Below are 18,012 nucleotides of genomic sequence, written 5' to 3'. Positions count from 1 at the left end.
TATTGTTCATAAGTTTGGGGTTCAGGTTTTTTCATTTATTTATTTATTTTAGAAAAGAAGAACGCATAGAATTGATCAAATGTAACAGTAAAGACATTTATAATGTAATTTATAATACATATTTTTATTTCAAATAAATGCTATTTTTTATGATTGATTTTTCACAAAAAGGCTGAAAATTCAGCTTTTATATATGACTGATTTTTAATTTCGATAAATGCAGCCTTGGAGAGAAACTTTTGAACTGTAGTGTGTATATAAAAAACAACTCAGAAGTATTTCCAAAATTGTATTTTGAAGACAAGTAGTGCTTATAAAGGTTTTTTTGTTTTTTTTTTCAAGTGATGAAATGAACAACCCTGTTCAAACTGACTTTTGTACAGTAAATATGAAATTCATTTATAGCAGGCTTATTAACACTCAAGTCTTTTTTTTTTTACTTTCTTTTCAGAGTAGAGCTGGTTACATGTACCCAAACATTTACCCAGACCTGATTCATCTTTTCTTAGGGGTCATTGAAATGCAGCCCAGTTCTAAAAATATCAAAAAGTCCGCTGCTGCTACACTCTGTCAGCCTCAGGTTAAATATATCTGCAGCTGTTCTTCAGGTTTCTCCAGTGGCCGTCTGCGGTGGAGACGCAGCCTCTCGGCCACCACTCGTCCCCAGGGCGCTGGAAGAATAAGTGAATCCCATGAATGAAGCCACGGCTCTGGAAGAGGCACCTCCAGGATTTTATCATGAACGCCGCTTTCAGCATTTTCTTCACAGAAGAAAACCACCTCTTAGGGCCTGTGAAACCTGATGGAGAGGAAAGAAATCAACAAAGGTGACTTTCGCAATCACAACCACGTTATGAATAGGACAAGGCTGTTGCATCAATCAGTTATTTTTAGTAAGATCTTGCATAAGAGCTCTAATGGCCTCTAATGTCATGATTATATCGAGAGGGACCTGTTATCCAAAACCACTCATGTCAAGGTGACACATATGCTTTTTAAATGCAAACACATTTGTGTCCCTGTCTTTTTTGACCAGGCTGTTTGGATTTTTTTGGATCTAAAAATAGTCAGGCACATCTGTGAGTCCTGTACATGGATACTGACCTTGTTAAGTGTTTGCTTGAAGCATGGACCTCCATCTCAAGTACTTTTGAACTCGTTTAGCTCTTTACGGATGGCTGCCTGTGGAATCGCAAAATAAAAGCCACTTAAGCGCATCCTCCTGTAAATGTGCGCGCCCCATAATTAGTCAACCGAGTCCGAGAGCAGGAAGACTACTGACACAAATTGGATAGCAAAGATTTGCTGACATCAGCTCTTTTCAGGGTTCGAATGGGTGGCTTGAAATCCTAGAAAATGCTTGAATTTTAATGTAGTGTTTTCAAGGTCTGAAAAGTGCTTGGTTTTTTTTATAAAGTTGCATTGGTTTCATAATAATTTGCTATTTTACTAAATAGTTAACTTTTTAGATATGATAAAATGAGAAATAATTTTTTACTTTTTCATAAAACATTTAAATAAAAAATGCACTGGAGTCTGCATGTGTGGCTGTAGTGTGATCTACCAGTCTTTTTTGATGTGCACCCTATGATGGAACAGAGGGGCAAGCAGATGATCAAGTACTAATGCTGAAAACGCATTCGTACACTTCATTGTTCATTGCATGTGCCCAATGAATGAAGTAGTTTTTCATGATACTAAAATAAACAATCTGAAGAATGTACCATTCGTGTAATTTCCCCACATACACTTTAGTTTTAAACATTCCTTAATGTATTCTACTAATCAGCAGCATTTATGGCAGCTTTGTGTACAGTTGTTACCAGGGAAACCGATATATATCTGCTGCTCCAAAAGCGCCCCCTACTGGCAGAGGGTAAAGGTGTAAGAGCCCTGTCTTTGTCTCATACCTTGTCAGCTGCAGACAGTCTTGTCCAGGGTTTGTCAGCTCTCCTGTCATAGTCCTGGGCTTTGGCCACCTCCACGTAGTCACTGAAGCGGATCAGAATCTTTCTTTCTCTTAGTTCATCTACTGTTGGCCTCTGGTTGAGCTGTGAAATAAAAAAAAAAAAAATGTTGTTAATAGGCCAGCATAAAAAAATGAATATAAAAAAAATTGTCCATGTTGCATTTTCTCCAGGGACTGAAATCACTATTGACCAATGAAATTAATATACACTGGAAAAGTATGCCAAAAAGGATATGACTACAATAATTGTTATTGTTGTTGTTGTTCTATTGTTTTATTATTATTTTTGTTTTTAGCATCATTATTAACAAAAAAATAACAACACCGTGTAATTATAGCAAACTGAAAAATGTGGTAAAAATATAGCAATAATAATAAAAAAAATTATATTCATTTTACTCTATATGTCACGCCTCTAATTTGAGGTAAATTGATGATTTTGGAAAAAAAATAAAAACAATTATTCCTACACCTGTCGTAGACTCAAGTGTTTTATATCATTCGAATCCTTGGCTCAAACCAAACAAAAAGTAAGTCTTTGATTTCATTTCCATCATGAGAATTTAGCAAAAATAATTTAGCAAAAAAGTCCTAGGTTTTTTGCCCAATCAGAACCAAACCTCAAGTCTCAGAAGCCAAGCTGAAGTTCCATTGTTGGTCGGAACAGCACACAAAAAGTTCAAAGTGAGTGGAGCCACTTTTATTAAAACGGCTATTACACTTGAATTGAATGAGCTATTTTCACCAAGCTCAGAACAAATATGAATGAACTCAATCTTTGGACAAATGACAAAAATTGGAGAAGAAAAAAACTTTAAAATGAGCACCTATTACACAAGATAACAGAGGCCGATCAGAACGAAACTCTGTTTTCCCGTTTGACACATGGCCCTAGAGGTTTGTAAGAAATTTGAACTATCATGTTTTACATCTAGTATATCCCACAATTTTGTACAAACTTGGTGGTTTTTATGACAACCATGTCCCAAGGTTCAATCATCATCAACTAATAATAATATCAACAATTATGTGTCATTTTGTCTGTAGTTAATTGGACACAGGAAAAAAAAAATCAATATGGCTTGAAAATATAATACAGGTGCTGGTCATATAATTAGAATATCATCAAAAAGTTGATTAATTTCACTAATTCCATTCAAAAGGTGAAACTTGTATATTATATTCATTCATTACAAACAGACTGATATATTTCAAATGTTTATTTTAATTTGATGATTATAACTGACAACTGTGGAAAATCCCAAATTCAGTATCTCAGAAAATGTTTATATTGTGAAAAGGTTCAATATTGAAGACACCTGGTGCCACACTCTAATCAGTTAATTAACTCAAAACACCTTTAAATGGCCTTTAAATGGTCTCTCGGTCTAGTTCTGCAGGCTACACAATCATGGGGAAGACTTCTGACTTGACAATTGTCCAAAAGACGACCATTGACACCTTGCATAAGGAGGACAAGACACAAAAAGGTCATTGCAAAAGAGGCTGGCTGTTCACAGAGCTCTGTGTCCAAGCACATTAATAGAGAGGCGAAGGGAAGGAAAAGATGTGGTAGAAAAAAAGTGTACAAGCAATAGGGATAACCGCACCCTGGAGAGGATTGTGAAACAAAACCCATTCAAAAATGTGGGGGAGATTCACAAAGAGTGGACTGCAGCTGGATTCAGTGCTTCAAGAACCACTATGCACAGACGTATGCCAGACATGGGTTTCAGCTCTCGCATTCCTTGTGTCAAGCCACTCTTGAACAACAGACAGCGTCAGAAGTGTCTCGCTTCAAAAAAGACTGGACTGCTGCTGAGTGGTCCAAAGTTATGTTCTCTGATGAAAGTAAATTTTACATTTCCTTTGGAAATCAGGGTCCCAGAGTCTGGAGGAAGAGAGGAGAGGCAAACAATCCACGTTGCTTGAGGTCCAGTGTAAAGTTTCCACAGTCAGTGATGGTTTGCATTGCCATGTCATCTGCTGGTGTTGGTCCACTGTGTTTTCTGAGGTCCAAGGTCAACGCAGACGTATACCATGAAGTTTAAGAGCACTTCATGCTGCCTGCTGCTGACCATCTTTATGGAGATGCAGATTTCGTTTCCCAACAGGACTTGGCACCTGCACACAGTGCTAAAGCTACCAGTGCCTGGTTTAAGGACCATGGTATCCCTGTTCTTAATTGGCCAGCAAACTTGCCTGACCTTAACCCCATAGAAAATCTATGGGGTATTGTGAGGAAGAAGATGCGATATGCCAGACCCAACAATGAAGAAGAGCTGAAGGCTACTATCAGAGCAACCTGGGCTCTCATAACACCTGAACATTGCCACAGACTGATCGACTCCATGCCACGCCGCATTGCTGCAGTAATTCAGGCAAAAGGAGCCTCAACTAAGTATTGAGTGCTGTACATGCTCATACTTTTTATGTTCATACTTTTCAGTTGGTCAAGATCCTTATTAATATTCAAATTTCTGAGAACTGAATTTTGGATTTTCATTAGTTGTCAGTTCTAATCATTAAAATTAAAAGAAATAAACATTTGAAATATATCAGTCTGTTTCACTTTTTGAATGGAATTAGTGAAATAAATCAACTTCTTGATGACATTCTAATTATATGACCAGCACCTGTAATGATAATAATAATTGAATGCATTCAGATTCACTCAAGATCCATGTTTTACTTTATACAACATATTATTTTGCAATTTTAAGATAAAATAAACTGGTCAAATAATAAAGTCATGCTAGATAAATGGTAATGGTAAGTGTCTTATATCGTGACCGTGCAGAAGAAACAATAAGCGGCGCACAGGATGGATACATCATCTAGGTCGTCCTCAGACGAGCCTTCCATCGTTGCCTCCAGTCATCCCGATTCTCCATGCATCTGGCCAGTTCATTGGTGCTCTGGGCTCCTGCATCCCTCTTGAGTATGTCCACGTAAGTTAGCGTGGGACGTCCTCTTGACCGATGGCCATGTGTTGGTTCCCATAGCACCAGCTTGCTGGCTGGCAGCTCTCGATGCCTTCGGCAATGTCCTGCAAGTCTCATTCTCCTCACAGCAATCTTATTGCTCACTCTTGGTACTCCCTCATACAGGGTTTTGTTGGTTACATGCTCACTCTTGCTGATGTTAAGCACTGCACGCAGCATCCTGGTGTAGCATCGGTCCAGGGACTTCTCTAAGGTTGGATTCAGGGTCCAGCATTCACTGCCATAGAGGAGAACGGACTCAGTCCGTACAGTCGCGTAGAAGAAGCTGAGCTTGATTTGGCGGGAAAGGTTGGAGTTCCATACACTATTCATGCCGTTCAGGGCCCTCCATGCAAGTGCCTTCCTCACTTTTAGATCTTGCTCAGTTGAGTTGACCCATGCGCCCAGGTATTTGAAGTCCTCAACTTCTTTCAGCACAGTGTCTCCTGCTGTTATCAGAGGTTGATATTCTGGTGGAACGTTGTAGGTCATGACCTCAGTTTTATTTGCATTTATCCTAAGGCCAACCTTGTTGCACTCTAGCTCTACCCTGTGTAGTAGTTCCTGTGCTTGTTCCATGTTGTCGGAGAGCAGACTGATGTCATCTGCATAGTCAGGGTCTGTCAAGACTACTGCCGGGTGTCGGCTTGACTTCCTTGGTGTCAGCGTGAAGCCAAGTTCCTGCTCTCGCCCACTGATTGCCTTCTTGAGCGCATAATCAAGGACTATGATAAAGAGGAAGGGGCTAGTGTGTCCCCTTGCATAACTCCAGCCAGGATGTCAAACTCCTTGCTGTTGCCATCTGGGGTCACCACCCTGGCCCTTGTTCCTGAGTACATGGACTCTATTGCCCGGAGTAGGTTCGGAGGAATTCTGTATGCCTTCAGGATCTTCACCATCGTACCTCGGTGAATCGAATCAAATGCCTTTTTGAAGTCTATGAAACATAGGACTGCAGTCAGGTTGTCCTTCCTCACCTCCTCTATCAATCTTCTGAGTGCCAAGATCTGGGCTGTAGCAGTTCGCCCTTCTCGAAAGCCGTTCTGATTTACTCTCAGGTGAGAGTCGATTGCTTGCCGGACCCTGTTCAGAATCATGCGGTTGTAGATTTTCGCAATACTACAGGTCAGGCTGATGCCTCGGTAGTTGTCCGGCCTCGAGAGGTCTCCGGATTTGGGCACAGGCACGACGTTTGATAGAGACCACATATCAGGCAGCCGATTGTGCAGCAGAGCAAGGTTGCAGAACTCTAGAATGATGTGATCAAAGTCACAGTTCTTCAGCACCTCTGGGGGTATGCCATCCGGACCAGCACTTTTTCCCACTCTTACTGTGGCTTTTGCCCTGACGAGCTCACAGAGTGTGAAGGGACCATCGTTGATGTTCAGGTTTGGGAGGTCTGATGGTATTTCCTCTTCCTCAGCTGCGTCTGTTGTTTCCCCCAGCAGCCTTTTGAAGTGGCTTGACCAGGTCATCACCCTCTCCTCTGGGCTGTGTCCCTTCACCTGTCCCTCCTTTGTCCTCTTCCGCCCCGTCATTTCATTGATGACCCTTCAGGCCTCCCCATACTGCTGTTCCCCTTGCGCCGCCTGCACCCTCCGCACTCTTTCCATCAGTTCTTCCCCTTTGATGGCATCATAGGTTCTGAAAAGAAACTGTATGGCTTCGTTCAGCTTGCTGTGCCTCTCCACAGTTGGTTCCCGCTCGAAGTTGAGGTGGGCTTCCTCCACCATCCCACGTGCTGCTATGACCTCTGGATGTTTTGATCGCAGGGAGGTTCTGACTTTCTCCATCTTAGGCACGCACAGTCTAGTCGCCTCCTTGTTTACTGTGACGAATCTCCTGTATTCGTCGCTTGCCTCCGCTCCCCTGTCCAGCTGCTGGAATCGTCTCCTCACCTCCTCTGTGTATCTGGTTAGAAGGCCAGGGTCACTTGAGAAAGCTTTCCAGTTATACCGTATTTTGGGACTTGGTTTGGGAACCCTGAGGCTCAGGCGAACTCTCATTGAGACCACGTGGTGGTCTGAGCCCACAGAACTAAAAGTGCTGTATGGCTCAGCATTCATAATGGAGTTCCTCCACTTCTTCCTCACTAGGATGTAATCTAGCTGCCGTAGCGTTCCTGAGGCTCGGTCCCGGAAGGTCCACCTCTTTCCTATTCTCTTCCGGAAGATGGTATTTGCCGCCAGTAACTCGTGCTCTGTGAGGAAGGCAGTGAGGTAAGTGCCATTGCGGTTGGTAGAGTCGTGGTAGGGGAAGGGTACGTCCTCTGGTCCAAGTCTCGCATTGAAGTCCCCAAGAATTGCCAGGACCGCTCTTACAAGGTCCTCAAAGAACTTCTCCACCTCGTCAGATGGCGCCACGTTGGTGGGTGAGTACACGACTATGACTGTTGTTACTGGGTTACCCGAGAACTCTGCACACATGATCCTGTGGTGGTAAACCCGACGTAGAGCCTTACGTGCCCGTGGGCCCAGCATTAACCCTACACCGCCTGTTGCGGCTTGAGCATCGTTCCTCCATGCTGATGTGGAAATAAACGTGCATCTCTCCACTCTGCGGTACAGTATTAGGTCATCAGGTCATCACTCTCCTATGTTCTTGGACCCCCAGGATCTCCACTCCCCGTTCCTCTGCACAATGTGCAAGTTCTTTCAACCTCGCTTCTTCTCTCACTGTGCATGCGTTGAAGGTTCCCATAACAACTGGTTTCCGACAGCGCATGATTGCATTGGATGGGGTGATGTAGTCCGACAGGACCCTCCCCGGGACAATCCCAGGGTTTAAGGTCCCGTATAGTATAGGATTTGGGAAGTCTATGTGCTCCATGGTTGGCTTTACTATGCTGATAGTGGACTGTGGGGCGCAACTCCTCACAGTCCCGAATTTATTTCAGAGTGACCTTCTCTTAGACAGGTTTCCATCCAAGGCTATGAGCCCCATCTGCCCATGCTATTTGACCCCTAGCTGGGGGCAGTGGTTGGCAGATGCCAGGGCGTATCCACACGCCGGTGGGCCTGCACGTCGTTCCTCTGGGGCCCACTGCTGCTCCGAGATCCCCTGCAGATTAGCCTGGGGCCTCGCGGCACCGAGTATCCGTGTGTGGCCACGTGGAGGCACTGCAGGAGTCTTGGTGGTAGAGAGGCTGTGTACCGGCAGGAGGAGGCTTACGCACTCGGCTCCTCTTATTCACCTCCACTAGGGGGGCTAGCCGGTGGCAGTAGCTGAAAGCAGAGAGTAGCAGGCAGGAGCAACATGCAGCACACAACATGCAACATGCACTGACAACAAGTACTTCTACGCACTACTGCACTTGACGCATCACACACACCCTGTGCAAGCACACACACACAAAACTTTGTTTTGAGTTGTGAAACCCATTTAATTTGATTCAAGTAAATGGGTAATACTTGCAATCCTCAGGCAAACCATTATAGAGTTAGAACCGGTGAATGTGGTTTACAGGTGTCATGGACAGAAAATTATGTGTGCAAAATGAGTCGCACTAAAAACTGAATACTTTAAAGGTACAATATGTAAGATATTTGCAGTAAAATATCCCAAAAACACTAGGCTAGTGTTATATATTTTTTCCAGCTGATTATTAACAATATCTCTAATGTTTTCAACTACTTGTAAATCATGAGAGAATTTCCATTATAAACAGTGGCAAGGGGCAGTGCAGTCGCCTGTCAATGACGTTAGTGACCCTTTGTTACCGCCTTTACTGACGTAGAAACCACATGACAACAGTGTCGTGGACAAATGCGGAAGTAGCTTCGCAACAAACTTCAACTAGAAAGAGATGCCGATCTTGCTTGTGTTTTACTCGACAGGTGAGTTGTTTTGATTCTTATCTATATTGAAAACGTATGCTATTATTACGTATTATGGGTCATACACGCCAAATGCGGGGCATCACATCTCTATGCCTGTGTGAGGACGCGTCTGATCCATCGTCTGATCGCGTCTTTGCATAGACTTTGTATTTAATCTACTCGCGCAAATCGTTGAACTCGCATTAAATCCATGATTTATCTTTCTGTCTGATTGATGGCCGTCAGCGGTTGGATAGAAGACAACACATCCCATCATTCCACGCTCCTTCTTAGTGTCATCAAACCACGCAATTATTATTGTTTTGATAGTGTGCCCTCTCCTGGCAGGTCCTACAACCTGTACCTTTAATGGTTGCGGACGAAACAACTCAACACGAGAGCCAACCCAAATGTAATGACATGGGAAATAAAATGTCATCATGTTTTAAAGAAGAGTGGCTTGGTTAAGTGGTGGAAATAGCGGATGATGAGCACAGAACGGTAACAAAACTCTTGAGTCATTTACCATCACACAGAGGTGTAGTAGTGTGCACACATGGGGATGTTTAAATAAATGTATAAGTTCACATGTTCACATTAAAAAATAAATAAATTTGCTTACAGATCTCAAGTCATTTCTGGCATGTCAGTAAAATCACCTCTTTTCTTCTCATCAAACTCTATTGTCCGAACACTTTAATGGAGGTTCTCTCAATCTGATGCAACTAATTCTGAACATTATTGGTCCACAAAATTGCTTTACCCCTCTGAAAACCAATGCATGTCCTTGACTGATGCATCTTTATTTAGCACCACAATGTTTTATAATGGTTTACGGCAAGTAGCAATAAATAAGCCGGAAAAATAAAGCATGCTGCAAGGGATTTGAACATGAGGTTCATGTGAGAGAGGCTGTTTACCTTTCTGTTCAATCTCTGTTTGATCTCTCTTCTTTCCTCCTGCTCCGTCTGATCATTCCTCTCTGAAAGAGACACTCAGAGAGGGTGATCTATGCGGTCGCAGGGTCATTCAACATACCTGCTTGAGCAATGCATCATATCTTACAGAAAGATTACTTTAATCTACTTTAAAAGTAGTCTGTAGAGATTCTGTGGACTACAAAGCAATGGAAGACCTCAAAAAGCATGTTGGCACATTTAAGTATTTTGTCTGACGTAAAGATTAAATTTTCACCTTAGCAAGCACCAAAAACCTTATTTACTATTTTAATTATTATTATTATTGTTATTTTTATTATTATTGATATGCATGCAAAAATTTGAAGATTAAATATCTGATTTAATTAAAGTGCTGATTAAATATATGATAAAAAAACGTTGTAGTTGGTATTTAAATTATATATATATATATATATATATATATATATATATATATATATATATATATATATATATATATATATATATATATATATATATATTTAACAGATGTAGATGTTATTACAAAGAAGTTGCAACAGTGATATTATTACTGTGCAATATCAAAAACTATATTCATATTTACTTAATAATTTAATGTTTATCCATGTTATTAGTTATTATTGATAGCCATATAAATCTAAAAACATTACTTATATTTACCAAAAATATACATCAATACATTGAAGTAGCAGTTAGTACTGGTTAAATTATTAAGTGCTGATTAAAGATGATTAGCAATATGAAAACTTTTTTAATATAAAAAAGACTTTTTAGTATTGTAATATTTTCATTTTTAATTATAAATAAAATATATTATTTTTACAAATATTTATAAAATATAAAAAATATATATTTGTACTAGGCCTATATATATATATATATATATATATATATATATATATATATATATATATATATATATATATTGTATTGCTATTATTATTACTGATATACATACAATACAACAATAATAATAAAATATGATTTATTTAACAAATACAATTATTACAATGAAGTTGCAAAAGTTTTATTATTACTCTGCAATACTATAAACAATATTCATTAATAACATTATGATAATTATTACTAAGAAACAACAATTTCTGAAACATACAGTACATTATTTAGATTTATGTTGATACATTTTTTTTTTCGCCTATTACTCACGTTTTAAAATATTTCTGCTCTCCAGCTCTTCAACGGCCGGCCGTTGACTGAGTCTCCTGTGGAGAAAGATGAGAATCAGGTTCTGAACCATACTGTCCCGCGCTGAAGCGGCTCACTGAGATCCAGAGCTGAGGAGGCAGATCCTGAGAGGACGCTCAAAGTCTCTCCGTCCTTTGTGCTCAAGCCTGGCAGCTATTACTCCTCATCTGGATGCAAAACACTGGGTTTTTGAGCACATTTCCTAAATAGGCACCAACTATTAAGATGCTGTTCTGATGAGACTCAACTGAGTGAGAAAGTGCAGTCGATGCATTTAACCGCGCGCGCGCGAGAGACCTCGTGCTCCTTGTTGTGGTTTGTATGTGGGCGGGCGAGCGCGCGCTCCATCTCCACTAGCCTTTGTAGTAGCGCACTAATTAATTTTTTTGTTGTTGTTTGAGAAATTAATATAATTTTCTAGAAAATGAAAAGTAGAAAGTATAGATCAAAGCAACTGGGTCAAATGCCGTCATCGTCTTAATATACTCCTAAATATTTAACTCACTTTTTAAAGGCAGAAATCATAAAGTGAGCTATATTCGATCACATTTCATAACTACGTAAACTTAGGGGTGTAACGTTCCTTTCCCTAATCTTACATTTTATCCTCTTTGTCTATTTAATATTTCAAATTATAAGCCAATCTTCCTGGAAGTGACATTTTTTTTTTTTTTTTTTTGTTAAAGAATTGAATTGTATAAATTCGGTGATGTTTTTGAGCCATTTCTTAATTAATTGCTAAATTATTATCAGTTATAATTATTGCTTTGTCTCACTAGAACACTATTCAGTTTGATATAATATTAGTATTAATGTTAGTAATAATTTCAACAATATCAACAGGTTTGCTATACTCTTTTAAATAAATACCATATATATATATATATATATTTATTGTTTGTGGTGTCATTCTAGGAAATATTTATTTAGATTTTATATAAACATTAAATATATATATATAAGTTATATACATGTGTTTTAATGGCATATTGTCTCATAGAAATTACTGTGCGGCTGCTTTCAAACATTTATTCAAAATACTTTGCTATCCAAAGCTATATGTAGAGATCTGATTAATTATAAGGCATTTTACGGCATTATTTTGCATTCCAGCCGTTGCATCGCTGCTGTCACTCGTATAAGCTGAGTAAGACGGCGGGATTCCAGCAGATGTGGCAGTGTTAATATTTCATGAACTGAAATGGAGAACTACTCCCAAAACCCCTTTGGAAGCTGGTGGATATTATTGTCCTGTATCAGGGGTTGGCTAGCAACTGTAGCTTGCACGTGAATACAGAAACAGAGATCTACCCGAGCAATGCTGGAAGCTCATGCCATTGGTCTGCATTATGCACCAATCATTAATCAGACTCATTTAATTAACAGACAGATGGCAGTGCACTTTATCCCAATCTCTTTCCATCAATAAGAAGAAGCTGCAATGAGTACTATTGTAAACTACCACTGTATTTGGTATTCACTATGGCGTGCAGGTAGAGATGGAGGAGGGGAACATGCACTAGCGTCTATTATTCACCAGTCTGAGCTCTAAAAATGGCTCCAGCCGTGTCTTTCTTCAGTGGTGCATGGCAAGCCAAAGATAGGAAGGTCATGAGATGGCGCTGGAAAAGTGTCATTGTGTGTTAAGCTCAGACTTCAGCCTGTCCTGCAGGTGCATCGACCGTCACACTTCACCGCTGGCCTACTTCAAGTGTATGGTACACATTCACACTGACTATCACTGTCAGACCTGAACTTGAATTCATAACTGACCCTATTGTCTTAATACTGCACGTTTTCTGGCCTGAACTGTCCTGATCCTTCTCATTTTTATTGCATCCGTTCTACTTGATACTGTCAATACCAAAATGGCAAAAATGAAGTCTTGCACTGAAGGCTTTACAAGGAGTACTTGTGGAAACTCTAAAAGTGCAGCTGAATGTCATGTTTTCGTACAATTAATTGCATGTTACATGTAATTAAAGGTATTATAGTTTATACATTTATGTATATTAAATTGAAGTGCTTTTTGAATGATTTATGTAGGATTTAAGTACATCTTTAAATACGATTTCATAATTATGCCTATTGTCTTTAAAATATTAATTGTGTATGTATTTACTGTAAATCATTTATGTCAGTTCTAATACAACACGTCCCATGAAGCATTGCAAATGACATTAATCCAATTTAAAAACAATGGTGAAATATAAAACTATTAATTTAACAGTAGCATTTGTATCTATATATATATATATATATATATATATATGTGTGTGTGTGTGTGTGTGTGTGTGTGTGTGTGTGTATATATATATATATATATATATATATATATATATATATATATATATATATGTACACACACACACACACAAAAAATAATTTTGAGAGTGAAGGAAGACTCGATTATGTCTCTCTGTGACTGTAATTGGTGTAATTTTCATGCATCAGCATCACGAGTAATGTAGTTTTTCACCACAAATTTCAACTAAAAATTTCACTATTTAACATTAATATATATTTTTTTTAAAGTTCAGTCACTTGTATCTGTCAATCAATTGAGATGGTTTCGACAATTGATTATCAACAGGTCTGACTTTGAAGGTTTATCAGTTACTGTTAAAATCAATTTCCCTGGAATATGACAGATCAATACAGATTTAACATCGATATACTTTATGAATTTTGTGTTATGTAAAATCATCAACCTTGTTTCTAGGGAAAACCAAGGCGGCACCTGGCTGGACTTCCCACTGTAAAATGTAGTAACTTATAAAGAGTATGACACACAAACATATGTGAACCCTATGATTCCAATTAGAAGTTCTAACAGGACCTTACTCTCTTGGGAAATATCTGCTAAGCATCAAACACATCCAGCTATGAACATGTGTTTGCAAAATCCTTAGAAGTACAACAGTTATTTTGGTTTATTAAGTGCAAATAATCATTGTTAAGCATCCAGAACTATTACAGATTTAAAAGTAATTTAGTGTAAATGTGCATCATATGTATGAATCTGTTGAATGTGTTGCTGTGCCTAAAGTTAATCTAATGTAAACACCTGCATCAGCACAGTGTCTGCTTTCTCCTCATATCTGAATCACATCTTTGCTACAAAACCAGTCATGGCTCTTATATTACATTACTTAGGATGGTCACTTACCATAATTTTTCATGACATTTTAGCACTGTGTGTGTCACTGCAGTCTTAACAAAGCTCTATTATAGCCTGAATTACCCTGGAAATAATCACTGTTTCTTCTGAACATCCACAAAGGTGATAAATACCACAGCTGATTACATAAGACTTATCCTGACAAGACCTATAATTGAGTGAGGCACGGCAGGCCTTCCTCAGCTGTTCTTCCCCTTACACCTAGTTGAAAGGATCAGACACTACATTGCTTCTATCAGAAGGATGAAGTAGTAGATGTCACAGTTAATGTTTGCTGAGAATCCAAAGCAAGCAAAACAAACCACAAAACAGCAAAGAAAAGTAAAACAAATAGCAAAACATATAACACAAAGAAAAAAAAAACATGACCAAGCAAAACAAAATACAACAAAGCTAATAAAAGAAAAAAGCAAAACACAAAACAGAAAAGAAAGCAAAACAAAATACAAAATGAATCAAAACACAAAGTTTAACAAACCACAAAACACAAATCTAAACATAACACAAAACAAAACCGAACCAAACAGCACACCAAAGCAAAACAATCCACAACACAAAAAGCAAAACAAAACAATGCAAAGCAAAACCAAAAAAACTATGACAAAACGAATTGAAATAAAAAACATAACACAAAAACAATACAGCTAGGCAAAACAAACAAAACAAAACTCAAGCAAGACCAACAATAGCAAAGCAGAAAACAGCAAAAGCAAAGCATTAGTGTTGCAGTCTGTGGAAGCTTCTCCATCGCTTGAATCACTGCACCAAACATGAGCATCATGTACTGAACTGAACTTCTGAAGTCAAAGGCAGGTGATATAATCAAATATAATCAAATTGAAGCTGTAGTGGATTGATTCACTCAGATTAACTCCACTCATCAATCAACTGTAATCCCAGTTTCTGCTATGTACCTTACATCACATACTAACACTACCACTGCACAAAACCTGTTTTCATAATCTGTTTCACAAGTTCACTTGTTCATATAATCCTTAAGTGATATATTATATAGGTAAACAGATAATGTCCGTAACAAAGGAGATTGAGCATTAAGCATTAAGATTCCCTGTGTAATTAACAGATGAAAATTAGTAGCTAAATGAATAATAAAATTAAGGTTGACAGTGCATGCTGGTTATAACAGGTTTGTTCGTCAAAAAAAGTATTAAGCAGTCTTCAACACCCTAAAGATGACATCTTTATGCATTTCTGAAAACGTCCTGAAGAGGGCAGTGTAATATTTTATATAATTGCATGTACAGTACAGTGAACATATATTTATGACTCACTTGGCAAGCTTCATTTCAATCTGTTGACGGATCTCCTGTCTCTCCTGGTCGCTCCGTGTAGGAAAAATGTTCTTGTCCTCCAGCTCCTGTTTGCTGGGACGATTCCGAAGCTTCACAGCCAGCAGCTCCTTCCTCATCCTCCTTGGCAATGTGCCTGCACACGTTTGCCATATAATTCATAACTTACTGACAGAACAACCCAAAGAAATTCAGATTTCCAGACAAAAATGACCAAATGATTGATCTCTTTTGCTACTTTTATTATGCAACATGAGAAAACACAATGATACAATCATGGCAAAGATTCAAATTCTACCTGATCGCCTAAATCACAATGACATATTAGGTGTAAAAATGTTACAAGTAATAAAAGTTATGTGGTAAACCCACCAGAAATGACAGAGTCGTTCCAGCTGTCAACATCGTAGATAATTCCTGAAGCGTCAGTAAAGCAGTTGTCCTGTCGAACATTTTCCTTGTTTTCCTCTGCTTCCTTTCTGCTCTCACAATCTCCACTTGGCTCTCGCTCAATGCTAAAGAAAGAAAAATAAAAGAGACACATCTTAATGTGATACATTAGTAATAACGATAGAAAATGATTCTCAAACCTTTTATAAAAAGTATTTTTGTAATCGAGCAATAATAATAAGAGGGTAACATCCTCACCTGTCCTGTCTGAGCTTTGTTGCCAGTGCTCGGTGCAGTTCTTCTATAATACAGCTAGGGGTCAGTGGAGGGTGTATGCTACCTATATGTGGCGAGCCCACAGTATTAGTAAAGGGCCCTCTTAAAACCACAGGACTAGGGCCGTCAGGGACTCTAGGAAGTTCTTTTTGAAGAAAAGAGTTTGACTGAGGCACTGATGCGATGATGACTTTACTTGGGTCTGTGGAAATAAAAAAAAATGCATTCGTATACTGAAATACTATCTTATAATTCATTATGTGAAAATAAACACACCTTCCTCCGTGCTTAACTGAGAAATGAGATTGCCATGACCTCTCGTAGGAGACTGTTCCTGCAGTTCATCTTCCTCATCTTCCTCTCTGTCGTCTTCATCTTCATCTTCCTCAACGTCTTTATTCTCATTTACAGAGGGACCCGCCTCTTCATCTTCCTCCTCTTCCTCATTTGAATTTGGCTCTTCCATCGTCTCATTGTCCTCTACAAAATCTACCACTGATAGAAAGCAAAAAAATCATAGTTTAAACCAGGGGTGCCCAACCCTGCTCCTGGCGATCGACTGTCCTGCAGAGTTTAGCTCCAATCCAGGTGTGATTGATTAGGGTAGGAGCCAAACTTTGCAGGACAGTTGATCGGCAGGAGGAGGGTTGGGCACCCCTGGTTTAAACTATTAGGAACAGAATTCAAAGATGTGGTTAATTGGTAATGTTTTTTAGTCAAGGATTATATTTGCAAAAAAAAATATTGACCGTTTCCAGACAGGTTTCCCGAAAACTCCCCCTCTACTCTATTGGTGGGTCAAACAGTTAGGCCCGCCTCAAACTTCTGCTATTGGCTGAGCAAATAGCAGGACTCAAAAGTTTTGAATAGTTGTTTTTTATTATTATTGTGAAATATTATTACACTTTAAGACAATTGTTTTCTACATTGTTGCTGAAAAATCATCTCCGGCATAAAAAAAAAGCTTTTTTTAAATATATTCAAATGAATACATATTAAATGAATACAGCCTCGCTGAGAATAAGAAACTTAATACAAAACATAAAAAATTCTCTATTATTCCTAATTTTCGAATGGTAGTGTATGTATATATATATATATATATATATATATATATATATATATATATATATATATATATATATATATATATATATATATATATATATAAAATTATATATATAAAATGCTAAAGAGCCCTCACCAGTAGGGAATATGTCTTGCTCTGAGCTGAGGTACTCCATGCTACTGATGCTAAGAATGGGCCCCTGGGAGCCAGGTAGCCGGATCTCAGCATCGGAGATGCCCTGGATGTGAGAGCTGAGGTCTGGAGAGTGAAGTCCGCAGGCCAAGGCCACATCTGCACACAGAGGAACAGTGTTAACAAACACGTTATGCAACATATACATAAGCATGACCAGTTTCATTCACACTAGTCTCTTGGATTTACTACACTGTTAGACCTTACCGGGTTTTTTTACAGTAAAATACTGGCAACACTGTTGCCAGCTATTTGCTGTAATGAATCTTTAACAGTGACTAACTGGCAACAGTGTTGCCAGTATTTTACTGTAACTGAACCATTACAGTGACTAACTGGCAACAGTGTTGCCAGTTATATACTGTAAATAAAGAATTAAAGTGAGTAACCTGCAGGAGTGTTGGCAGTTATTTACTGTAATTACACGAAACCACTCAGTATAATACTGCATATAAATTTACTGTATATAATATTTGTGTAACACCAGAATGACAATATTTTTTTTTCTTTAAAAGAGAATGCATAAAAAATGTTCATACAAATATATTTTATTCATTTGGGAAAAACAAATACATAACATGAAATATATTGCAAAATGTAACAAATCAGAACATGTACTAAAATGAAAAAAAAAAAAAAACACACAAAAACAACCACATTATCTATAGAATTGGCT

At 38.6% G+C, this 18,012-nt stretch overlaps 1 protein-coding gene and 1 long non-coding RNA gene across 2 annotated transcripts in view; one reads left to right on the top strand and one right to left on the bottom strand.

Annotated features, from left to right (window-relative positions):
* The first annotated feature begins 694 nt into the window (after positions 1-694).
* Positions 695-11,597, top strand: LOC113082141 (uncharacterized). The gene is made up of 2 exons (XR_003282450.1): positions 695-827; positions 10,905-11,597. It is a non-coding gene; the product is annotated as an uncharacterized LOC113082141 (long non-coding RNA).
* LOC113082139 (phosphatase and actin regulator 3-like) overlaps positions 1,141-18,012 on the bottom strand; it is a 59,827-nt gene continuing 42,955 nt past the window's right edge. The window contains exons 3-11 of the mRNA XM_026254013.1: positions 17,280-17,435; positions 16,352-16,570; positions 16,058-16,277; positions 15,782-15,924; positions 15,392-15,545; positions 10,880-10,935; positions 9,692-9,753; positions 1,911-2,051; positions 1,141-1,182 (exon numbers count right to left, since the gene is read on the bottom strand). Of these exons, the coding sequence (XP_026109798.1) occupies positions 1,141-1,182; positions 1,911-2,051; positions 9,692-9,753; positions 10,880-10,935; positions 15,392-15,545; positions 15,782-15,924; positions 16,058-16,277; positions 16,352-16,570; positions 17,280-17,435 (1,193 nt within the window). The remainder of the gene's footprint in view (positions 1,183-1,910; positions 2,052-9,691; positions 9,754-10,879; positions 10,936-15,391; positions 15,546-15,781; positions 15,925-16,057; positions 16,278-16,351; positions 16,571-17,279; positions 17,436-18,012) is intronic.

Source organism: Carassius auratus, unplaced genomic scaffold, assembly GCF_003368295.1.
Source record: "Carassius auratus strain Wakin unplaced genomic scaffold, ASM336829v1 scaf_tig00035770, whole genome shotgun sequence".
In the NCBI taxonomy this organism is placed as follows: Eukaryota; Metazoa; Chordata; class Actinopteri; order Cypriniformes; family Cyprinidae; genus Carassius; species Carassius auratus.
The sequence above is the reverse complement of the archived record's forward strand: the minus strand, read 5'-3'. Positions and strand labels throughout refer to the sequence as shown.